Source organism: Triticum urartu, chromosome 1A, assembly GCF_056163025.1.
Source record: "Triticum urartu cultivar PI428250 chromosome 1A, HENAU_Tu73, whole genome shotgun sequence".
Lineage (NCBI taxonomy): Eukaryota > Viridiplantae > Streptophyta > Magnoliopsida > Poales > Poaceae > Triticum > Triticum urartu.
In genome coordinates, this window is record NC_141873.1 from 592,708,007 (window position 1) to 592,733,135 (window position 25,129).

A 25,129-nucleotide genomic window follows, 5' to 3' on the forward strand; every position below is an offset into this window, starting at 1 on the left:
TAACAACAAGAGTGAGTGAGTGAGTGAGTGAGATGGGAGCGAGGTTGCTTGCTTGCATGTTGTTTACCAGCAGCAAGAGCAAGCGGCGAGGCTCTTCTCTTGTCTTCATGTCTTGTCTTGTTTTGAGGCCAGCCCAAGCCCAGCAGCAGCACCGCGTTGGAGTTGGAGTTGGCGTTGGCGTTGGCGCTGGTGTTGTGATGTGATGGATGGGATGGCTTTTATTTACTTTACTTTTCTTTTCTTTCTTTGTTTGTCCCTTTCTTCCTCCTCCGCTCTGCTTGCACCTTGTTGCTATAAATCCCGGCTGCGGAGGCCTCCATCCTTTCCAATCTCTCCCAACCCAACCCCCATTCCCTCCCCTCCCCTCCCCTCCCCTTCCCTTCCCTAGAAAGAGAGAGCCCTTCCCTAGAAAGAGAGAGAAAGAGAGAGACCTCCTCCTCACGCCGGCCACCGCAAAACACACAGCCACTACACAAACAAACAGACAAACAAGATGTTCGCCGACGCCGGCTTCAGCTTCTCCGCCTACTCGCCGCCGGGGCCAGGCTACTCATACTCCCCGCTCTTCTCCTCCTCCTCCCCCTCCTCCTTCTCCTCCCCATCTGCATCCACCCACGCTGCTCCGCCGCCGCCACCTCTCCCTCTCCCTCTCCTGCACCAACAACAACAACAACATCAAGCCACCGCTGTTCCTACTGCACCCGACGACGACGCCGCCGCCGCCGCCATGTACCACCACCTCGTGAGTACCTTTCCCCCTGCTAGCTACTAGTATCTTAATCTTATTTGCATAAGAGTACATGACATGCATGACACTCCATCAATCTCCTCTCCTGCATCACATCACTTCTTTCTAGTACTATTATGTTGCATCACCCCCCAAAAAAAACAAAAGGCTTTGCTTTTAGCACAGCACTAACTGGTATTTTTCCTGTCTGTCTGCTTCTGCTTCTTGGCTGCAATTCAATTCAATTTTGGAAATTGAAATTGGTTGCTGCACCACTTGTAAGGCCGCCGCCGCCGCCAATTCCAATTCTTCTCTTCTCTGTCCGTCCGTCCGTCCTCTCCGTGGAGACAAATTAAAATGTCGCCTTCTTTCCCCATTTTTGTTTCCGAGCCCCACCTGCGATATCGACGGCCTCTCCTCTGCAAAAAAAAAAAACGGACACAAGAGTATATGTAGAGAGAGGAGGGACAGGGAAAGGGAGGAGCTGTCAACTATTCTACACTGGACTAGAAACAACCTCCCTTCTAATTAGATTCATCTCCCAATTTTAATAATTCTCATCCACTAATTAACAAAAATAACATCTCTAATAGTAAGTACTTACTGCCCACCTTTATTTTTAATTAACCACTCGTTGCTTCCTCCTACCTCCTTTCCTTTCCTTTACTTACTTTTTTCTTGTTGCAAACTCATATAATATCTATGTATGGACTATGGACTGGTGCTACTTTACTGATTGTCATCAACATGCATCAATCACACTGTCACACACAAGCACATTTTTAGCTACTTTGATAGATAAAGATTGCTTATCATGTCTTGCTATAATTAATATTACTACTGGTATACAGTATTCATACGTCAACGTCCATCACCACTGCACTGCCATACAAAAAGGGGAAACACCTATTTTTGCCTAATTCAAACAAACTGTCCTAATTTACCAGCACCATGCCATAAATCCTCATGACCCTCACTGTTTTTTTATGTGTTATGTAAAGAAAGATCCCAGATAACACTTGCTCATGTTGCCTCCCAGCTTTGAATCTTCTTCTTCTCACTCACCTTTAGGCTTTAGTAGTTGCCAATTTGAAGAGAGGGATGGAATTAGGTTGTAGTGTTTTTGGCCATTGGAGGAGATGCCACTGTCCTGTCCTGTCCATGGGCGGCATATGCTCTTCTTCTGCCCTGCTCATGTAGTCATGTGGTGTGGTGGTAGCAATAGCAATAGCAATAGCAAAGCATGACAGGGACTTGGCGTCAGTTCACATGTGCACCCACACTAGAATACAACAGCACTCATCAAAACTATTCTCTACTGCTACCACCACTTGCCCTTTTTATTTTTACTCTTGACCTTCCACTCTTCTTCCTACTGCTTACTTATCTTCTTCAGTTCATTGTATTTGCAGAAATTAAGTGTTTCTAGTAGGATTAAATGTTTTAAGTTGATTTCTCACCTCTAATAATATATTTTGTTTCATGCATGTATGGTAAAAAAATAAATAACAGGGAGACATGGGGCAGCCATCCCTGATATCAGAGTACGACCTGGGAGCAGAGGGGGACCTGTTCAAGGCTCCGGAGCCCATAATCGAGGAGCCGCTGCTGGCCCTCGACCCGGTAGCCGCCGCCATCTCGATGATGTCCGGCGGGGACAACGCCATGGACGACAGCATCAAGGTCTCCGACATGGGCCTGAGCGAGGTGCTGTACGAGTGCGAGAAGGAGCTCATGGAGAAGTCGGCCATCGAGGAGACCATATCCGAGCTGCTGGACGTCAAGATCCCCATGCTGCAGGTCGAGGACGTGCCCGGGGAGCTCAGGGCATCATCGTCGTCGACGGTTGCTGCTGCCGGCACCGGCGAGTGCTCGCTCCAGAAGAGCGTCAGCTCCGGGTGCCTCAACTCGGCCGACTGGATGAACGGGTCGGCGGTGAGGCCCAACTTCCTCGACTTCCAAGGGCTCGACTTCGAGGCCGCCTTCGGGCTCCGGCGAGCCTACAGCGAGGGTGACATTCAGGTATGATACTAGCAAGATGATCATCTCCTTTCTCCCCGCCCTGTCTCTCTCTCTCTCTATCTCCCTGTTGCACAGCACAACACTGGAGATGGAGATGGAAATGGAATTATTGCTGTGACAAGCACCACTGATCGACCTTTCAGCTTTGTGTCTCCAAGTGAGCACAGCTGTCGACAAAAGACACGATGAGTACACAAGACAAACCTAAAAGGCGTCGCTTTCTCATGGCATTCCACAAAACCTTCTCACTGTACATGTACTAAAATCAATGTAGTGCTTTGCTCGACATGAAAAGGCCGTTCCGTTATACTATAGATAGATAAAAGCTACTGTATGATATGAAGGAAGGAGAGGCACTAGCTATGTAGTGATGTGATCTCAGAGGTTGCTAATTCTGCCCAAAGCCACCTTTCCCTTAACGGCCTCCTCGATGCTTTAGCTGACACTGCAGGGCATATATACCTACCCTGCACACTCACCACTTACTGTGTGTGTGGTATCTTTCAAGTTGCTTACTAGTTTTTTCGACACGCAAGATACTAGTAATATGATTTCTAATTTACACGCACAGGTGAAGTATAGATAAATGTAAAGTTCAATTTTTGTACGAGGATTGCAATTTGCAAGGCTAATATGTTTACCTCTTTTTTCGACAGAAGCTTGGTGCCAACAACCCTCGACCTGGGATCGCAGGAAATGTGCAGGCATCTGGTGAGAGGCTTGTGACCATCAGTGACCTGAAAAGCGAGGAGAGGAAGCAGAAGCTCAACAGGTACAGGAAGAAGAAGATCCAGAGGAACTTTGGCAGAAAGATCAAGGTATATTACAAACATACCTCTTTTTCTTTTCTTCTTCTACTAGCTACTACACAAGTAATTCAGCAAGAAGATTGAAGAAGACCAGAGAGTGATGACTGTTTGCAATTCTGTGTGTTTGCAGTATGCTTGCAGGAAGGCTCTGGCAGACAGCCAGCCGAGGGTGCGAGGGAGGTTCGCCAAGATGGACGACGGCGACATGCTCAAGCCGAGGAAGTAGACGGGGCCATGGAGGCCGCCGCAAAGCCGATGAGGAGGGAAGACAAAGGTTGTTGCAAGGAGGAAATTAAGCTGCTGCTGCTGCTGAGAGCTGCTGCCAGTGGCTTTGCTGGCGTCTAGAAGCTTCTAGGTGAGGCGGCACCGCCTTCTAGGATCATGGCTGTTGTGCCGCGCTGCGCCGCCCGTCGGAATTCATTTCAGTCGATCCATCAAATCCGTTCCTTCGGGTGACATTTTCTATTTTCGCGTTCGTTTGTAGTAGTAGTAATAATAATATGATGGTCCTCCTCCCTGTGGTGCAAGAGAGTGGAGAGCCCTCCCTAGCTTCTCTGTGTACAAAGGCTTGAACTTGAAGTTGGTACTAAATAAATAAAACCCAGGCCCCTCTCTTGTCACTTGCTTGCCGCCATGTGATAATCTTGTTGTTATTGCTATTAATAATCCTACTAGTAGTACTACTCTTGTGATGATGATGGTTGGTGAAGTGCTTGCTTACAAATTGACCTATCAGTCTCAAGGCCCCAACTTCCAAACCAAAACTATGTCCTTTTATGTCGACAAGCTTTCTCAACGTTCTAAGATCAGTTTTATGATTGCGGGACTATCATTGTGACGCGCCTATTTTATAACATTTACAGAAAATCAGCCAAAAATACATAAAAGTTGGTCCAACAAACACTAAAACAGGCAAAATTGGGTGGGACAGGGCTATCATAAATCCGTCGCTAATGAACTAGGGACAATTTTGCTGGGATGGGAGAGTAATTCATTTGTTGTAGGGGTGTATTCGTAACACAAACTCTTCTTCTCTCTTAGTTATGTACTATATAGGCAAATCTTTTACCTCCGTTTAAAAAAAAAATCCACCGCAACAAACATGCCCAGAACTATCTATCTAGATTGTATCGTTGTATATCTGTTTATCAGGGATAATTTATTAGTGTTTATTGCTAGTACAGACTTAATGTCACAATTTTAAGAAACAAGGGCAAATATTGCATCCTCAAAGACTTCGAAAGGTGAAAGCGGTCGAGATTTGGCCCCATCCTCTAAGCCCCCAAAAATCATCCCACAGTCATGCACCAAGGAACGGAAACGAAATTAAAATGGACATCCGGCTACAGTGACAGTGAAAAGTGCAGAGAATATAGGCCTGAATTTGGACAACACATGAAAACAAACAGCATCCATCAAAATCAAGTGCCTGAAGGCGACGGTTTGATTTGAACATCACGATTGCTCGGTGCACGCTCTATAATATTCAAAGGTACAAGCTCTTTAAATTTCTTCGGGCCTTATTGCATCAGAACAAGACAAGGGCAAGGGCGACACCGACTGAAAGGTCGCCCGGGTCGCGGTGTTATTGCACTCTGCCATGGTCTAGAGGCGATTACGGAAAGGGACTGGAGCTTCTTTGGCTCTTCTGAAGACGATGCAGCGGTTAGTTCACACCGTAGATCCACTTCTCCTCGTTGCTGGTGTAAGAGACCAGCTCCTTGGGCTGGAACCAGAGTGCGATCTCGTCCTTGGCTGTCTCCGGGCCATCGCTCCCGTGGATGATGTTTCTGACGTTCAGACGACAGAATGAATGTGAGCACAAAGGAATTATTCTGGGAGTGCATCATGGCATTCAAGAAATGCGGAATCGAACCCTACATCAGGCCTTTCTTTCTTCTTTTTTTGCTTCAGTCTGTCTATTCTAAAAGACTGAAACTAAGCAGTGATGAGTGCAAATGATGGATGATTAGATGCATGGACACACTTTTCTGAATGAGTGCAAATAATGGATCATCGCTAGCTGGGCCTACTGACGAGAGAATGAAGCATACCTTCCAACAACAACAGCAAGGTCACCCCTGATGGTTCCTGGCTCAGATTTCGATGGGTCCGTGGCACCGATCAGCTTCCTCCCGTACTTGATAACGCCCTCTCCTTCCCATACCTTCAGAATATGGAACAGATTAATAAACCGCAACTTGGCGGCAAACACAGGGTTATTTGTGTACGGACAAAAGATGGGGGGATTTGATTACCATGGCAAGCACGGGACCGGAGCTGAGGAAGTCGCACAGTCCACTGAAGAAAGGTCTTTCCTTGAGATCATGGTAGTGCTTCTCGGCAAACTGCTTGGATGGAACCACCAGCTTGATGGCAACAAGCTTGTATCCTTTTCTCTCAAATCGGGACACTATCTCAGAAATCTGTTGCCAGAGAGAAAAGATACAGAGACATCCATCATGATACAGTAGGAAATTAAAGACATGTATATGGAGAGAACACTTTTTGTATCCCGAAAATCAGGGGTATTTCCCTGGCTCTGTTCATAGAATGAAACCAAATGTCACAGCTCTTGTTGGCTAACGGCGCTACAGCAAAGGATAAAAGAGGTTTGAAACAAACTGTGACACCTTGTACTGAACACCTGACATGGGGGAGAACACTAAACAGTAGAAACTTGTGATGGACTGCATATTTTGGTCTTACAGGATTGTGATGGGCATGGGCTGTGTATTTTGGTTTTAAGGGATTGTGATGGGCTGTGCGCAGTTTTGTTTAAAGGGATTGTGATGGGCCTGGGCTGTGTATTTTGGTTTTAAGGGATTGTGATGGACTGTGCGCAGTTTTGTTTAAAGGGATTGTGATGGGCTGTGCGCAGTTTTGTTTAAAGGGATTGTGATGGGCTGTGCGCAGTTTGGTTTAAAGGGATTGTGATGGGCTGTCGCAGTTTGGTTTAAAGGGATTGTGATGGGCTGTGCGCAGTTTGGTTTCAAAGGATTGTGATGGGCTGTGCGCAGTTCGGTTTTAAGGGATTGCATGGGCTATGCATTTTGGTTTTAAGGGATTGTGATGGGCTGTGCACAATTTGGTTTTAAGGGATTGTGATGGGCTGCGCAGTTTGGTTTCAGGGGATTGTGATGGGCTGTGCACAATTTGGTTTTAAGGGATTGTGATGGGCTGCGCAGTTTGGTTTCAGGGGACTGTGATGGACTGCACGTATTCGTTTCAAGGGAATGTGATGGGCTGTGTATTTTTGCATTCTGGATTTAAGGAATTGTGATGGGCTGAATGGTGGAACTGGATTTGCATATCAGCCTGACTGTAACTAGAAGCATGCCTAGCCTTATTACCAAACCTTGATTGTGAAGCATAATGGGCTAGTGGGCCCCCTACTACGGATGCTACCGAAATAAGGAAAGGCCACCAGGGTCCAACAAGATAGAATAGTAAGGTTCCTCTCCAAACCCCCAAGCTTGTCCTAGGCTCCTAGCTAGGTGGTGTACCTTAATTATTATATAATATACAGATAGATCCAAATGGATCCAAGGGTAGGTACAACATTAGTTGTTAATGGTTGGTCTAGAACAGATCTCAAGAAAAACGCTGTCGGTGGGCGAAACGGAATATGTTAGCATTTCAAGACCAGGAATGGGTGTAGGATTCAATTGACCTATTCATATATGTTGGTTTTAGAAAGGGGTTGTGATGGGCTGCATATATTATTTGATTGTAGGTGGATTTGCATATGAGCCTAACTGTAGCTAGAAGCACAGAGCAGGATTTTGAAGCATAATGGTCTATTGCATCGCACACGCCTACTTATCGATGCAAATGAATTAATGAAAGGCACGGTCCAACAAGATAGCATCTATATGATTATCTGCTGTTCCTAACAAACTTGTGTTTTTTTTTTGTCCAGCAAGAGTGTTTGATTCCAACCCCCCAAGTTAGTCATAGCTGGTGGAGTGTCTCTTATTATATACTGTACAAAAAAGAAAGAGTCCAAATGTGATCCAAGAGTAGGAGATTAATTGTTAATGATTGACCGAGAAGAGATAGATCTCAAGGACAAGGTAGGTGTGTGAAAATTAGAACTCGCGTATCCAAGAATGTAATAACGATTCGATTGATGTGTACGTATATGTATGAAACAGCAGAGAACCTTGAGTGCAGGCATAAATAGTGAAGCGGTGATGCAGAAACAATATATGTATAGTATGGATGTTATGTTGCAGGAGTAATATGATTGATAACAGATATGACATATGTGTGTGTTGGTGGTATAGGTTGGGTACTCACGAGGCCTCTCTGGACGCCGTCGGGCTTGATGGCGATGAAGGTGCGCTCCATCTGCAGGCAGGCAGGGAGATTCAGAGTGTGTGTGAGGATTATAATACATACATACTGTACATGGTTGTTTCCTTTGCATCGATTCAAGGGGACTAGAGTAGAATACAATACAGTAGAATACAATACAATACAATACATAGAAGAGAAGAAGATAGGACCTCGGCGGCATGCACGTCCTGATCCTGGAGCATGTAGGCTGTAAGCAAGGGAAGGAAAGGTGGGTTGGAAGGCCTTACTTATGGATGTATGAAATGAATCTATCTATCTGAAGTTGTTGTTAGAGAGAAGAGTGAGACCTGCGGCGGGGATGGCGGCGATCCATGCGTAGCCGTGGGAGGAGGCGTTGGTGTGGAGGTGGTGGGCGTATGCGGCGGGGAGGGTGGAGTTCCTGCCGAGGTTGGCGAGGGTGGCGAGCGCGGCGTTCCTCCCGTCTGCAATGCAATGCAGTTCAATTCAATGCAATTCAATTCAATTCAATTCAATTCAACCCTGATCAAGTGATTCGATTGGATTGGTGGTTGATTGGATTGAACGGAAATCAGAAATCTGACCTGATCTGGATCGAATGGATTGGTGGTTGATTGGATTGGATTGGATCTGGGAGTGAGTGAGTGAATGACAGACTGACCTGCGAGGAGGGAGGAGGCGGCGCGCGGGGCCGGAGCGGAGGAGGATGCGATCAAGGACCTGGCGGCCTTGCAGGCGGAGTGGAAGAGCTTGCTCATCGTGTGGGTGGGAGAGGGAGAGGGAGAGGGAGAGTGATGGGTGCTTCTCTCTCTTATGTAGATGTTGTCTGCTTTTGGTTGGTTGGTTTTGCTTTGCTTTGCTTCAGTAGATCAGATCTGAATCTGATGCCTCCTCTCGTCCATTCCCTTCCCCTCACTTGAAGGGAAGATGTTATTCTTAGTTAGTTAGTTAGTTACCTTTTTGCCCCTCGCTGCTGCTTCTTCTTCATTGTTTTCTTCTGCGTCGCCACGTCGCACATCGCCCGAGCACAGACGGAGGAAACCACCCGTATTCATGCCAAATTATTTTTCAGCATCCCCGAGGATGACAAGTTATATTCTCCGAGGATGACAAGTTTACTTCACCTTTTTTTTCCAGCAAAATTTCAGTGTCAGTTTCACTTCACATAAAATTTCAGCCCCAAATCGCATATGCTTGCAAAAGAGAAACTCCTTCCATCCTTCTTTTTTGTTACTCTTCCAACTCAAATCTAGTGCTCACTCACCATGTGACATATGTGGTAAGCAATTCAAACCAATCCAAAAAAAAATCTAGTGCTCACTACTAAGCAGCTATGCTCAGTGAGTACACTGCTTACTGCATTGGGTATAGCTGCTTGCAATCTTGGCTCGGAACAACACGCAAAACATCAATAGAAACTTTATTCAACCAACAAACCTGTTAATCATAATTCATACTGCACAAACAAGCCTGTCACCTACAGCTGCTTGCACGCTTCTGAAATTTTATATACATACATCTGCATATACTCCTACAGCCTCTACAGTACAGACTAAAGCAAGCCCCCTTCTGTTTAGCTTACAGCTACTACATGTTTCCTCCACACAATTATAATGCATCACCATCCCCCGCTCGTCTTGCTCTTCGCCTCGGCGCCTGCTTCTGCCAGTTTGCAGTCGCTTCTTACGGCCCTTACCCACGAATCCACCTGCCACACCACAAATCGCACGACAACAAAAACTTGTATTAATCCGTGCATGGCAATGCGATGAATCGTTCACATAAATAAATTCCCTTCTAACAATTGTTGTTTCGGTTAGGGCCTTAGGGGAAACCACTGTATTACTCACCTGTATCTCGCAGCTGCTCGAGCACTCGAACCTCAGGCCCTGCCGGGTCAGTATGAAGAAGGCGTATCTCGTTTTCCCGTCCTCCGGCACAAAGTTGGGGAGCTGCCCTACCTCCACCACGTCGCGCAGCAGCGTCGATTCCTGCGGGCTCAGGTCTGAAAATGCATCGCAGAGTTCACCATCATCAGACTCAAGTTCAGGTTCAGCACAACAAAGAACACGACACCAAGAGAAATGTGATTCGGGTTCAGTACGCCAAAGAACGCGTCACCACGAGAAATGTGATTCAGCTTCAGTACGACAAATAACAGGACGCCAAGACAAATGTGATTCAGGTTCCATATGACAAAGAACACATCACCAAGAGAAATGTGATTCAGGTTCAGTATGACAAAGAAAATACCACCAAGAGAAATGTGGTTTTTAATGTCTAGTGAGCAAGTATGATGTGTATTCATCTGTAACTTGATTACTTGAATTCAGGTTCAGCATGGCAAGAAAGACCAGTAGTGCTGCGTATTCATCTGTGATTGGATGACCAAGACCAGTATGTCAAAAGTTTTTATCTTACCTGTAGACTTCAGATAGTAGTATAAACACTGTCCTTGTAGGACAACAAAGCGGGGAAGCCAGTCATCCACATCGGCATCGTCTATGATAGGCGGCTCCCCAGGAAGTTGAGTCCATCTCTGCATGCGGCAAGAGATCATTTAGAGTCATCAGTCTATTGAACAGTTGTCAGACCAATGAAGGTATTTGGGGCAAACAAAAGTGCACTGGTTTCTTACTTACACTTCTAATATGGAGGTACCCAGAAAGGCGTGCATATCTCAAGACTTCGTCAATATTCTCTAACCTGCAATGCTAAACTTTATGAATCACATTTGATGGAGTAAAAAAACACTTAATATAGACAGACACACTTTTGTTCAGGTGATAATCCACACGAATGTCGAGGCTGAATATTGAAGGGGTGTTTCAACATACCGAGCTTTTAGCTGGGACTCCCTTTCATCGGCATCGGCGATTTCGCTTCGTAATGATTCCACTTGAGCTCTGGTCAATTCGATCTGATAACAGCAAAAAATGTTAGTACTGCTTGTAACTTGTAAGATGGGATTCATGGTAAATGACAGAAACAGAGGTCTGTTATAGCTATATAAAAAACATTGTAACCTTGTCATCATCCTCGTTGCTGGAAGACCACCTAATACGAGGAATAGACAAGAGTTGCAGAAGCGATGCGGGTCCCTTGACTCGTTTCGGGGTCCAAGAACGCCTACGCGGGCTGCTCATATTGGCAAAAACAGCAAGCGTGTCAGTACACCCAGCATTAAAGAAAGAGGTTGAAAGTTTAGAGAAGTCTTTGACAGCCATAGTTGATTCTGCCATGCGTATCATCACCTTGGTGAAGGATCCATGTTGCTCTTACTTGTGGACTCTTTGTTGGGAGTGAAGTGCTGCGGGAAGACCTCTATTCTCCCGTAAACATCATCCATCCAACGGCGCAAGTGCTAGAAGAAATTGCATAGTCTGTTTAATGGTAGAATGTGGTGTAGAATTAAATTAAGAATCGTAAGACAATTGGAATCAAAGTGGTTTGCCACATATTAGACCATCCAGTACTAGACTAGAGGAATCTGTTGAATCTATCATTAGTCTAACCGATGATTCCTAGGGGAACCGCGGCCTGTAGAGCAGCAACGTCTCATGTGGATGATATATACGTATGTCGATAACAAGTGGTAGGGATTGGGAGGTGGAGATGGAGCGAGGAAGGAACCTGAGCTGACTTGATGGCGCGGCGCGGCGGGCGGCGATCTGGATTGGGTGGCCGCCGGGGAAACCGAGGCTGGAGGACCTAACCTACCGCTGGATTGGTGCGGAAGGAAGGAAGGGGAAAGCTGGTCTGCTGGTGGTGGGGTGGTGGGGGTTCCGTCTTCCGTTCCGTGGGAGATACATACAGATTTTTTTTATTTTTTTTTGAGGGGTGAGGGGTGGGAGATACATACAGATACAGAGCAACAAGACGACGGATGATGCCAGGTCAGGTCGGACTTTCCCTCCAGCGCGACCACGTTCCGTTCCGGACCGGAACCGTGTACGTTTTGTATTGGGCTAAAGCTGGCCTGGCCCAATCAACCACTTGCTAATTCAACACACACATTACATTACTGTTTTCTCAAAAATAAAACAAAATGTAGACACATACTGTTTCAGTGTGCTTGTAAGGGTCACCTACTCTGTATTGATTCGTGATTTGAATGAACAATTTCTCAACAACAACAAAAATTCGGTTTATTGTCAAATTCGGTTTACAAAGTTAGAAACCAAAAATAACAACCCAAGACAGCTAACCGAAAATTCGGTTAACAATCTCCTCAGTGATGTTCAATCACTTTGGGTTGGTAGGTGTTTGGGTTTGGGTTTTCCTCACTTGATGATTTTCGTTCATAGTCCTCGGAGGATGGGTTGCTCTCAATGACAAGTGTCAGTTTCTCGCGGAGCAGCCAACCAGCTAGTGGTTGTAGGGGGGCGACTATTTATAGCCTAGGGAGCAGCCCGACATGATAAGCCATAAATGCCCTTCAATGATATGACCGTTAGGTGGGTAGATATTTTGGGACAGCTGGCGCGTAGCACAGCAACGGTGGGATATTTGAGTCTCAAATTCCTCAGGGCTATCATGTTCCTCACTTGTAGGCAATCCGTACTGGCGATTCCTAACTCCCCAGTCAGAACAAATTCTTCAGAGAACAGAAGATCTTCGTCTCTGTCACTGAAGAAATTGACTGAACTGTATAAGATTTCCAATGACTTCACTCGAAAGGATTGGGTAGGTGTAGGATTTTGAGACGAGCATCACTTGGAAATTTTTCCTTAGTTTCTCCTATGACTCAAGAAAGAGAAAATGAAACTACGAAAACAAAAGTCTTCATGCTTCATAATCCTCGCATGAATATCAAGTCTTCACGGTCACACTAATTTATTCACTTTAAAATCTTCAAGAAAAAAAGTCTTCAGCTGAAGACATTCATTTTTAGGGGTCGACTTTCATCGTAAATATCAAACTCCTCATAGACTTATAGACCTGTGTACACTCACAAACTCATTAGTCCCTTAATCTATAAGTCTTCAATACACCAAAATCACTAAGGGGCGCTAGATGCACTTACAATCTTCCTCTTTTTGGTGATTGATGACAATATAGGTCAAGTTTTCAATGGGGATAAACATATGAAATGTAAACACTGATATTGAGGAATTTGATTGCAAGATATATAAGAACTCCCCCTGAAGATGTGCATATGTGAGGAATTTGCTTTGAATAGCAAATGCACATTGTAGAGTGGAATCATGGAGATCTCCCCCTATCTTGTAACTCATACACGCATTTAACATATGATATGAAGAATTTGAAATGCGTGATGAAATATGACGACTGATGTAATTCAGCATGCGTGCATTAACATATATAAGGAAATAACATGCAGAAAAACAGAGCAAAAGTATCAAACCATCATCGGAAGTTTACAACTCGATCCAACAAATATTTCAGAAGAATAAGAGTTGTAACTTAGCAAAGAAACACCCATATAATGAGACCCGCTTGAAGACTAACTCAAATTTCTCCCCCTTTGTTATCGAATGACCAAAAAGGATGAAAAATGAGGACTAACGATCCTGAAGAATATCATAATGTACTTCCAATTAGTACATGTCCCCGTTCTGGAGACGTTTTCTGTTAAAGCCTCGTAACCGCAGCTGGAGCAATAGCCCAGCAAACTTGAAATGTCTTCTCGTAACCGCATCAATTTTTTTGGTAATTCACTTCTGAGCCCGGGCTCATCTACCTCCATTGAATAGTAAATTCAAAAAAAGTAGTAGAGTAATTTTAAAATATCTGATTTTTTCTGCCATCAAAGCTGCTCAGGTGTACAAGGAGAGTGCAAATTTCTACAGTTTTGGGATATTCCAGGACCTCTAGGAAAAACAATTGGGTCCAAATAGTTTTCTTTCTCAAAGTTTCTTTCACAACCATTTTTTGTCTTTTTTACCACGACATCCTCGAATGTTTAAACACCACACATTTTTGCACGCGCAACACGCATTCGAGCGTCTTGGATTGCAAAAGTTTCAATTTTTTGGTACTTTATTTAAATTTACTGTTTACACTTAGGCGGAGATGCACCTTGGCACCAAATCGTTGCACTTTTTTTCTTCTTGTTTTATATTTTTGAATAAGATAAATACAACATAGGAAAAGCCAACGTGACACTCAATCGACAGTGATTTAACAAAAAGAAGTCATAGTGGAATGAGCGGTACCGAAAAGAGACATAGCAGCAACCCCCAAAATTAGTCTTTGTGTGGAGAGATGCAACTAGTACTTTGGCTAAAAGAACAGATGGAGGCGTACCTTAGAGAACGATATCACATGTCTTATCCGTGGCAATGGAGAGTCCTATCTAAGGCAATGGAGAAGATGATGAATTCCATGCACTGATTTCATGCAAAAAAAAAAAAGTAAAGCTGCGCGGTATGAGATGAGGGATGTTTAGGGCCCGTGCGGATCTCATCCAGCTTCATGAAATAGCCAGCTTCCTGAGAAGCCAGCCGCCGCCAGCTTCTGACCGGATTCGAATGCGTTCGCCCCATCACCAGCTCCTCCTCTCCGTCATCATGGGCTGGCAGCCCAGGAAGCGAGTTTGTGGCCCAGTTTGGTTGCTCGTAACGAGGAAAACTGTTTGAGCGAAAGAAAACGGTTCGCACCGAGGCACTTCGGAAGGGCATTTCCCAGTAATTACCAGCAACTTCTCCTTCTCCTTTACGTGAAGCTACGCTTCTGCTGCTCCACGGATTTACACCGCGGGCCGCTCGGTCTCCTAGAGCGGGATTCTCGGAGGTGAACCGTTCGGGTCGCTTCTTGCTGGCTTCTCGGGAAGCTGGATCGTGGATGAGATCCGAACGGGCCCTTAGAGGTTGCCTGGAGAACAACAACTTCGGCATATGGAAAAAGTAAAGTACTTTGGCTTGCCTTTCGTTACACATAAACGAAGATGCTCCCCCATTTTGTGCAATCTCCATTGCAAACATAGATGTCAATAGAATGTTTCGTAAGTTTTTTTTAGAAACACCTGTAACTTTATTCATACACATAACAATTACACGTGCACTGATTTGGAGCTAAGATCCAAGAAATACAAAGTAACTCCTATGACTAAGAATTACAATGAAATCTATTGAAAACACCTTCTTCGCGGTATCAATCTCTGCTCGAAGAATACTCCAAAGACTTCGGTAAAGAGGTTGCAATTGGACAGGAGCAATGATGTTATCACTCTTTCACCCACACGAACGTTACCAATAATGGTTTTTGAAAGCGCCTTGTGTCCCCCATCCAAAAAGATGGGAAGCCTTAATCGATGAACGTACTTGGCCGGGGATGATCCCCTAGAAGTGCAGGTCGTCGAATCAATATATCTTCACCATGATGTCGATGAAAGATCTCAACTCCACAAAGAACCATGCTAACAAAAAAAACTTGACACATAAACATAAACTCGTCAGATCCGAATAATCGGATCTGCGAGGACAAAAAACTTTCTAACCTCATAGCACCACCAAATGAACGAGATGAAATTTATTCTCACGAAACTACGATGATCACTAGACGTTGACGAAGAAGATGGAGGTCTTGAAGATCTGAGGTCCCCTCACCTCTCAGTGCCAAGATGGTAGCCGGAGGTGAGGGGACCTAAATTGGTGGCGGCGGCGATGGCGGCACAAGAAACCCTAAGAGAAAAACTTTTTCCTAAGTTTGTTTAACTCAAGAGAACATAGCTCATCCCAAAACACGGCCAGACCTCCACCTTTGCCTTGAACAGAAACACTAAAGCATTTTTCACACCAAAACAACAATGCAAACTCTCAACATACCCTTTATTTTGTCTAGTTTCGGAAAGGAAGATAACATTGAGTCAGTGCGTCTTGGAGAGGCGCACAAGTTCTGGGACTGTGCGAGGTTGAGCCAGGCCTTGATAGATCCAACACATCATTTTCATGGCTCCCGATGGGCGTCATCATGTGCGCCCGTTAGTTGATCGGTAGCTTCCTTTGCCACATCATCGACATCGTTCTACTCTCGCACAAATTCCCTACTACTAACCAGTAACACCTCCTCAGCTCCATCCACTTCCTCAGTAACATGAGTGACATAACACTCTGCTCCTAACACAACCTCAATTCTCTCAATGCAAACTCTTTTACACGAGACACTCCTAAACTCTACACTCTCAGAGTCTCGGTACTACGGTTGTTCATGTTGAAGACAAGATCTTGGCCATGAGAGAGACGCCTCTTAGTACCTGCAGTGCTCTCAAGTATAACAGCAAATGAATGGTTCACTACCGTTGTTGGTGAAGAAGGAACCCCAAACTTGACATGCTTGACGCCTACACACTGCACCTCAACACGCTCATCAGCTTCCTGGAATAACCTTGCTTAACTTCCTCATCAGCTTCGCAGTGACCTTCCATGGCGGTCTACTTCCTTGGCTTGAGCATGTCGCCAACATCCATCTTGACGAACCTCCCTCGCACCCTCGGTTGGCTGTCTGCTAGAACCTTCCTGCAAGCATACTGTAGAGCACAGAATATAAATCATCTATCACTCTCTGATCTTCTTCAATCTTCTTGGTGAATTACATGTGTACTAGTAGAAGAAGAAAAGGAAGAGAGATTAGTTTGTGTACCTTTATCTTTCTGCCGAAGTTCCTCTGGATCTTCTTCTCCCTGTACCTGTTGAGCTTCTGTTTCCTTTCCTCACGTTTCAGGTCACTGATGGTCAGAAGCCTCTCACCAGCTGCGTGCACATTTGCCGCGATCCCAGCTGGAGGGGTGTTGGCACCAAGGATCTGTCAAAAAAAGAGGTAAAAAGATCCTAATAAGTCATCTTAGGCTGTGTTGTGCTCCGTGAACCAATCTTAATCTATCTTTTCATTTTAGGGTGTGTTGTGCAATTTTGTAGGGACCTTATTGTAAATTCAACTACCGACTAGTGGCCTCCACATCTGACCCCCAAACAATTTTTAGGGCATTGTTCTGTCCGATGCCACGCGGTACCACAAATCCGGTTTAGGGAGAGCCATATACTATTTTTAGGAGACACGTTTTTGCGGTATCTCTAGAGATGCTCTATAGCTAGACTAGTGGTGAGTGCGCAGGGTAGGTATATATGCCCAGTGCCAGTAGTACTATCAGCTAAAGCAGTGATGAGGCCATTAAGGGAAAGGTGGCTTTGGGTAGAATTAGTAACCTCTGAAATCACATCACTAGCTACCTAGTGCGTGTCCTTCATAGTCTTTTTTTTTTAAATATAAAACGGCCTTTTCATGTTGAGCTAAACTCAGTCTTGCATCTACAGTGAGGTTTTTGTCCAATGCCATGAGAAAGCAACGCCTTTTAATTAGTTTGGTTAAGTGTACTTGGCGTCTCTTTTGTCGACAGCTGTGCTCACTTAGAGTCACAAAGGTGAAAGCTCATCACAATAATTCCATTTTCCATTTTCATCTAGTGTTGTGTTGTGCAGTGCAGTGCAACATACCTGAACGTCACCCTCGCTGTAGGCTCGCCGGAGCCCGAACGCGGCCTCCAAGTCGAGCCCTTGGAAGTTGAAGAAGTTGGGCTGCATCGCCAAACCGTTGATCCAGTCCGCCGAGTTGAGGCACCCGGAGCTGACGCTCTTCTGGAGCAAGCACTCGCCGGCGGCAGCAGTCGTTGTCGACATGAGCTCTCCGGGCATGTCCTCGACCTGCAGCATGGGGATCTTGGCGTCCAGCAGCTCGGATATGGTCTCCTCGATGGCCGACTCCTCCATGAGCTCCTTCTCGCACTCGTACAGCGCCTCACTCAGGCTCATGTCCGACGCCTTGATGGTGTTGCCGCTGCCGGACATCATCGAGATGGCCTCTGCGACCGGGTCGAGGGCGAGCAGCGGTTCCTCGATTATGGGCTCCGGAGCCTTGAACAGGCCGCCTTCTGCTTCAAGGTCATACTCTGATATCAGGGATGGCTGCCCCATGTCTCCCTGTTAATAATTTTTTCCATACATGAAACAAAATATTAGAGCAGAGAAGTCAACTTAATTATTTAATAATCCTACTACAAACACTTAATTATTAGGGAAACTTAACTAGTTATTTCTGATTCATCCATTCATTCAGTAGAAAGGGAGAAATAAAAAGACAATTGTTTTGATGAGTGTGTGCTGGACCGGTGGGTGCCCCATACCCGGTAGGCGTCCTGGTTGGGGCTTCAGGTCTTAAATGTTGGGTTTGACTGCGAGGTCTATTTGATATTAGGCCCAGACTATCAGTATCCCTTTATCAACTAGATAAGAGTAGCGACAAATGTTGCCTAGACGGCGGCTTCAGCCTTACTATTGTATTACCTTATAAGGTCTTTTTATGCATAATTAATAAAGTGGCTGCATGCATCGCCTAGATACAAAGGCCGGGGGTCTTTCTCCTTTTTCAAAAATAAAAATAAAAATTGTTTTCATGAGCAGGGAGAGTGTAAATAAGAGGTGCTGTAGCTTCTAGGTGGTACGTACTATTTGTAGTTGTATTCTAGTGTAGGAGCACATGTCAACTGTCGGCATGTGCTGGTACCACCAGAGCACATGAGAGCAGATGACAAGAGGAAGAGCATATACCGCCCAGGGACAGTGGCATCTCAAATTGGCCAAAATCTCAGGCTAATTCGATCCCTCCTTCCAAATTAAAGAAAGCAGTGACCTGGCTGGCCTTTGTGTGAGAAGAAGAAGATTCAAAGTTGGGAGGCAACATGACCAAGTGCTATCTGGGATCTTTATATTACATAAAAGAAAACAGCGAGGGTCATAAAATCTGCCGTCGATTTCTTCGATATGATAAATCACAAGGCATGCATCTGTTTTCTCCTGAATGAATGAGTGAATGAAATCACAAGGTATCTATCAGTAGCTAAAAATGTGCAGGCTGCAGCTTGACAGTGTGATTGATGCATGTTGATGACAATCAGTAAAGTAGCACTAGTCAGTCCATACATAGATATTATATGAGTTTGCAACAAGAAAAAAGTAAGTAAAGGAAAGGAAAGGAGGTAGGAGGAAGCAATGAGTGGTTAATTAAAAATAAAGGTGGGCAGTAAGTACTACTTATTAGAGATGTTATTTTTGTTAATTAGTGGATGAGTATTATTAAAAATCGGGAGATGAATCTAAAGTGGCCGTCGATATCGCAGGTGGGGCTCGGAAACAACAAGGGGGAAAGAAAGCGACATTATAATTTGCCTCCACGGAGAGGACAGGAGAGGAGAAGAATCCAACTTGAGCGAGCGAGCACCTTTTATTTGATCTCCAAAACTGAAGTGCAGCAAGAAGAAGCAGGAACTTCAGTGCAGTGGGTTGATGTGATCTGATCCAGGAGATTGCTTAGCTTATTGATGTTGTTGATGCAGGAGCGGCAGTGCTGGCGGCGGTTGCGCCGGAGCAGCGGAGGCACAGGTGGAGGAGGAGGAGGAGTGGTCTGGGTGGGGGTGGGAGAAGACTGTGGGGGAGTAGCCCGGCCTCGGCGGAAAAGAAGAGCTGAAGCCCGCGTCGGCGAGCATCATCTTCTTCTTCTTCTCTGCTTCTTGGCTTGTTAGAAGAGGAAGAGGAAGAAGAAGGGATGGATGGATGGATGAACGAACGACAAGGAACGGGTAGAGAGAGATTGGAAAGGATGGAAGCCGCCGCAGGAAAGATTTATCATATATATATATACGAGGAGTAGGAGGATTTTTTTTTATTTTTTGACGGGAGTAGTAGGATGACTTTTTTTTAGGAGGGGAGGGGGAAGAAATTAAGGGACAAAAAAAAACGCCACGCTAGCTGGTGTTTTCTCCATCTTGGTCGTGGGCTGGGCTGCTAAACAATAAGCAAGGAAGCAACCATATGGGCCGTCCGGTTCCCTCTCCTTCACTCACTCTTCTTGTCGCCTAAACAACAACAACAACAACGACGACAAAAAACCCACTTTTACTGCCAGCAGCTAGCAATATCGCATCACCATTACGATCGCACCCTTGGCAATTTCTCTTATAGCATGATACTCGAAGGAGAAGAAGCACTTGGTTATTTTTGGACCGATTGAGTGCATTGTAGCCAACCAGACATACACTCTCATTATAGTCAAATAAAAGCAAATAAGAAAACACACTCTTATACTCCCACCAGTGTCAAAAACGTTCTTATATTATAGGACGAAGGGAGTATATATTACTGATATACACCCACTATGTTTATCTATTCCATCCACAAATGTTAATTGCAATTCATCCTCAATTAATCATTGAGTAAATTACATATAAGTAATGTTTAAAGAAAATTACAACCCGCTGCCTTCCACCTAACTAGTTGGCTGTTTATATGCCTAAACTCTTCACACATCTTTTTTTATCATTCATTTTCATCTTATTTGCGTGCCTCAAATGACCATCCATCCAGAAGGCGGAGACAAGCGCCGGGCACGTCAGGGCATGATGGCCACGTAGCCGTCCACACTATTTTTGATCTAAACACGCAAATTACAACCCGCTACATTCCACCTAACTAGCTGGCCGATTGGTTGCCTGTTTATCTATCTACCACCAAACCCTTTACTCAACCGTTTTTGTAGCTCATTTTCATCTTCTTTGCGTGCCTCAAATGACCATCCATCCAGGGTGGAGAGAAGCCCTGGGCACGTCGGGGCATGACGGCCATGTGCTCGTCCACACTATTTTCGACCTGAGCACGCAAATTACAGCCCGCTACCTTCCACCTAGCTAGCTGGCCGATTGGTTGCTTGCTTATCTATCTACCATCAAACCCTTTACTCAATCGTTTTTGTCTCTCATTTTCATATAATTTGCGTGCCTCAAATTACCATCCATCCAAGGCGAAGATAAGCCTTGGGCAAGCCAGGGCATGACACTCACGCGGTGCTGGGCTGTTGCTGCTGGCGAACAACAAGCAAGATGGCAAGGAAGCAACCATATTAGCATGTTTGCTTCTGCATCTCCCTCTCATTCACTTACTCACTCTTCTTCTTACTGCCAGCAGCTAGCAATACCGCATCGCCATTATGATCGCGCCCTTGGTAAATTGCTCTTATAGCAAGATACAAGGAGAAGAAGCACTCGGTTCTTTTTGGATCGTCTGCCAAAGTGCTTTTAGCCAACCAGACAACGTACACCCTCATTATGGTCAAATAAAAGGAAATAAGAGAGTACCCTCTTATATATAATAGTGGCACACACCCACGATGTTCATCCATTCCATCCACTCATATTAATTGTAATTCATCCTCGATTAATCGTCAAGTAAATTACCTTTAGCTCCCTCCTACTTTCCATATGTTACATATAAGCAACATTTAAGGAAAACTACAACCCGTTGTATGCAAAGATTAGGATAGCAGGGGAAAAGGTACTCACGAGGTGGTGGTACATGGCGGCGGCGGCGACGTCGTTGGGCGCAACAACAACAGTGGCTTGATGTTGTTGATGCAGGAGAGGCAGAGATAGCGACGATGGTTGTGCCAGAGCAGCGGAGGAAGAGGGAGAGAAGAAGGAGGAGTAGTCTGAGTGGGGGTGGGAGAAGACAGGGGAGTATGAGTAGGAGTAGTCCGATGGCGAAGAAGAGTAGGCGGAGAAGCTAAAGCCCATGTCGGCGAACATCTTCTTCTTCTTCTTCTCTGTTGATTGTTGGATCTCTGCTTCTTAGCTTGTAAGAGGAAGGGGGATGGATGGATTGTTGGTTTATGAACGAATGGGTTGGGATAGTTTGGAAAGGCTGCAACAGGAAGGATTTATAGGAGGAGGAGGAGAACCAGGGGAGAGGAGGAAGAAGAAAGAGCGGCGGGGGAGGGGAGGAGTAAGAAAGAGACAAGAAGGAAAGAAAAGCCACGCTGGTGTCTCCATCTGGGTGGTGGGCTGGACTGGTAAACAACTAGCAAGGAAGCAACCATATGGGCCCATCCGTTCTACATCTCCCTCTCATTCACTCACTCTTCATGTCGCCTCAAAATAAAACAGAAAAACTCATCTGGTTACTGCCAGTAGCTAGCAATATCACATCGCCATTACGATCGCACCCTTGGTAATTCCTATTATAGCATGATACTAGAAGGAGAAGAAGCACTCAGTTGTTTTTGGACCGACTGCCATAGTGCATTGCAGCTAACCAGACAACATGCACCCTCATTATGGTCAAATAAAAGGAAATAAAAGGACACACTTAAAAATAATAAGGGCATAGACCCATGATGGTCATCCATTCCACCCACTCACATTAATTGGAGTTCATCCTCGATTAATTGTCAAGTAATTTACCTTTAGCTACCTCTTATTGTCTATATGTTACATATAAGCAACATTTAAAGAAAATTATAACTCACCGCCTTCCACAAGCTAGCTGGCTGATTGCTTGGCTGTTTAAACACCGCTAAACTCTTTACTCATCCATTTTTGCCGTCCATTTTCATCTTATTTACATGCCTAATATGACCATCCATCCATGGGAGAAGACAAGCCCCAGACACATCGGGGTATGGCGGCCATGTGCTCTGCACACTATTTTCGATCTGAGCACGTAAATTACAACTCGATGCCTTCCACCTAGCTAGCTGGTTGATTGCTTGTTTGTTTATATGCCACCAAACCCTTTACTCATGCATTTCTGTCATTCATTTTCATCTTATTTGTGTGCCTCAGATGACCATCTATCCAGGGGTGGAGACAAGCCCCGGGCATGTTGGGCCGTGAAGGCACGTGCTCGTACACACTATTTTCGATCTGAGCACGTAAATTACAACCCGCTATCTTCCACCTAGCTAGCTGGCGGATTGGTTGCCTGTTTATCTACCACCAAACCCTTTACTCATCCGTTTTTGTCGTTCATTTCATCTTTTTTGCATGCCTTAGATGACCATCCATCTAGGGCGTGGAGACAAGCCCCAGGCACGTTGGGGCGTGATGGCCACGTGCTCGTACACACTATTTTTGATCTAAGCACGCAAATTACAACCCGCTACCTTTCACCTAGCTAGCTGGCGGATTGGTTGCCTGTTTATTTGCCACCAAACCCTTTACTCATCCATTTTTGTCGCTCATTTCATCTTTTTTGCGTGCCTTAGATGACCATCCATCCCAGGGGTGGAGACAAGCCCTAGGTACATCGGGGTGTGACGTCCAGGTGCTCGTACACACTATTTTCGATCTCAGCATGCAAATTACAACCCACTACCTTCCACCTAGCCAGGTGGCCGATTGGTTGTATGTTTATCTTCCACCAAACCCTTTATCCATCTGTTTTTGTCGTTCATTTTCATCTTATTTGCGTGCCTCAAATGACCATCCATCTAGGGCAGAGACAAGCCTCGGACACGCCAGGGCATGGCGGCTGCGTGCATGTTCACACTATTCATCTCCCTATAGCTATAGTGTAGTGAAGCCGACCCGGGGCCGGGCTCAATCCTGCCATCAACCTAGCATCCATCGTCATTTTACCCTGCCCACCGGGCACTCTTTTTGCATATAAACTGATGGGCTCCCTTGGCACTGATAACCCACAAGTATAGGGGATCGCAACAGTTTTCGAGGGTAGAGTATTCAACCCAAATTTATAGATTCGACACAAGGGGGCCAAAGAATATTAGTAAGTGTGAGCAGTTGAGTTGTCAATTCAACCACACCTGAAGATTAAATATCTGCGGCCAAGTGATCAGTAGCACAGTAGTATGATAGTTTAATAGCAGTGGTAACAATAGTAGTGGTGACGGTAACAATAGTGATAGTTTTGTAGCAGTTGTAACAGTAGCAATAGCAAATGTAACTTAGCAAGAACAATATGTGGAAAATTCGTAGGCATTGGATCGGTGAATTCATTGGATGATACTCATCATATAACAGTCATAGCCTAGGGTGACACAGAACTAACTCCAGTTCATAAATATAATGTAGGCATGTATTCCATAAATAGTCATACGTGCTTATGGAAAAGAACTTGTATGACATCTTTTGTCCTACCCTCCCGTGGAAGCGGGGTCCATAAGGAAACTAAGGGATATTAAGGCCGCCTTTTAATAGAGAACTGGAACAAAGCACTAACACATAGTGAATACATGAACTCCTCAAACTATATCATCACCGGAAAGTATCCCAATTACTATCACCCCGGGGTTTACGGATCATAACACGTAGCAGGTGTTGGGGAACACAGTAATTTCAAAAAAAAATCCTATGCACACGCAAGAACATGGTGATGCATAGAAACGAGAGGGAAGAGTGTTGTCTACGTACCCTCGTAGACCGTAAGCGGAAGTGTTATGACAACGCGGTTGATGTAGTCGTACGTCTTCATGATCGACCAATCCTAGCACCGATGGTACGACACCTTCGCGATCTGCACACGTTCAGCTCGGTGATGTCCCATGAACTCATGATCCAGTAGAGTGTCGAGGGAGAGCTTCGTCAGCACGATGTCGTGATGACGGTGATGATGATGCTACCGGAAAAGGGCTTCGCCTAAGCACCGCTACGATATGACCGAGGTGGATTATGGTGGAGGGGGGCGCCGCACACGGTTAAGAGATCAATGATCAACTTGTGTGTCTATGGGGTGCCCCCTTCCCCCGTATATAAAGGAGTGGAGGAGCGGGTGGGGGCCGGCTTCCTAGGCGCACCCCAAGGGGAGTCCTACTCCCACCGGTTAATACAATTCTAGCATGAATAATAAACATTTATCATGATATAAGGAAATATAAATAACAAATTTATTATTGCCTCTAGGGCATATTTCCTTCAGTCTCCCACTTGCACTAGAGTCAATAATCTAGATTACATTGTAATGATTCTAACACCCATGGAGTCTTGGTGCTGATCATGTTTTGCTCGTGAGAGAGGCTTAGTCAACGGGTCTACAACATTCAGATCCGTATGTATCTTGCAAATCTCTATGTATCCCTCCTTGACTTGATAGCAGATGGAATTGAAGCGTCTCTTGATGTGCTTGGTTCTCTTGTGAAATTTGGATTCCTTTGCCACGGCAATTGCACCAGTATTGTCACAAAAGATTTTCATTGGACCCGATGCACTAGGTATGACACCTATATCGGATATGAACTCCTTCATCCAGACTCTTTCATTTGCTGCTTCCGAAGCAGCTATGTATTCCGCTTCACACGTAGATCCCGCCACGACGCTCTGCTTGGAACTGCACCAACTGACAGCTCCACCATTTAATAAAAACATGTATTCGGTTTGTGACTTAGAGTCATCCGGATCAGTGTCAAAGCTTTCATCGACGTAACCGTTTACGACGAGCTCTTTGTCACCTCC

At 45.2% G+C, this 25,129-nt stretch overlaps 4 protein-coding genes across 7 annotated transcripts; 1 reads left to right on the top strand and 3 right to left on the bottom strand.

The window, feature by feature from the left end:
- The first annotated feature begins 355 nt into the window (after nt 1-355).
- Nucleotides 356-4,178, top strand: LOC147993248 (uncharacterized). Of its 2 annotated transcripts, none has more exons than XM_087533889.1 (4): nt 356-742; nt 2,240-2,749; nt 3,406-3,567; nt 3,689-4,178. In XM_087533889.1, the coding sequence occupies exons 1-4, from the start codon at nt 494-496 to the stop codon at nt 3,782-3,784; spliced, it is 1,017 nt and encodes a 338-aa protein (XP_087390015.1). In that variant the 5' UTR covers nt 356-493; the 3' UTR covers nt 3,785-4,178. The 2 variants fall into 2 exon arrangements, with proteins under 2 accessions (XP_087390015.1, XP_087390018.1); XM_087533892.1 differs by having other exon boundaries at nt 3,409-3,567.
- Nucleotides 4,179-4,920: 742 nt separating this feature from the next.
- On the bottom strand, nt 4,921-8,783 carry LOC147993249 (nucleoside diphosphate kinase 3-like). Its single transcript, XM_087533898.1, has 7 exons — nt 8,540-8,783; nt 8,208-8,342; nt 8,070-8,107; nt 7,861-7,911; nt 5,817-5,984; nt 5,613-5,725; nt 4,921-5,348 (listed from the first exon to the last, which is right to left on the bottom strand). The coding sequence occupies exons 1-7, from the start codon at nt 8,634-8,636 to the stop codon at nt 5,225-5,227; spliced, it is 726 nt and encodes a 241-aa protein (XP_087390024.1). The 5' UTR covers nt 8,637-8,783; the 3' UTR covers nt 4,921-5,224.
- A 498-nt stretch (nt 8,784-9,281) lies between these two features.
- LOC125528535 (uncharacterized) lies at nt 9,282-11,713 on the bottom strand. Of its 2 annotated transcripts, none has more exons than XM_048692991.2 (8): nt 11,512-11,713; nt 11,133-11,242; nt 10,905-11,016; nt 10,716-10,798; nt 10,521-10,584; nt 10,300-10,417; nt 9,729-9,883; nt 9,282-9,586 (listed from the first exon to the last, which is right to left on the bottom strand). In XM_048692991.2, exons 2-8 carry the CDS (start codon nt 11,225-11,227, stop codon nt 9,497-9,499), a joined length of 717 nt encoding a protein of 238 aa, XP_048548948.1. In that variant the 5' UTR covers nt 11,228-11,242; nt 11,512-11,713; the 3' UTR covers nt 9,282-9,496. The 2 variants fall into 2 exon arrangements, with proteins under 2 accessions (XP_048548948.1, XP_048548947.1); XM_048692990.2 differs by having other exon boundaries at nt 11,133-11,261; nt 11,512-11,705.
- Nucleotides 11,714-15,650: 3,937 nt separating this feature from the next.
- Nucleotides 15,651-21,626, bottom strand: LOC125528536 (uncharacterized). 2 transcript variants are annotated; one of them, XM_087533915.1, is made up of 4 exons: nt 21,227-21,626; nt 17,334-17,816; nt 16,483-16,644; nt 15,651-16,369 (listed from the first exon to the last, which is right to left on the bottom strand). In XM_087533915.1, the coding sequence occupies exons 1-4, from the start codon at nt 21,467-21,469 to the stop codon at nt 16,274-16,276; spliced, it is 984 nt and encodes a 327-aa protein (XP_087390041.1). In that variant the 5' UTR covers nt 21,470-21,626; the 3' UTR covers nt 15,651-16,273. The 2 variants fall into 2 exon arrangements, with proteins under 2 accessions (XP_087390041.1, XP_087390042.1); XM_087533916.1 differs by lacking the exon at nt 21,227-21,626 and adding an exon at nt 19,114-19,587.
- Nucleotides 21,627-25,129: the final 3,503 nt, after the last annotated feature.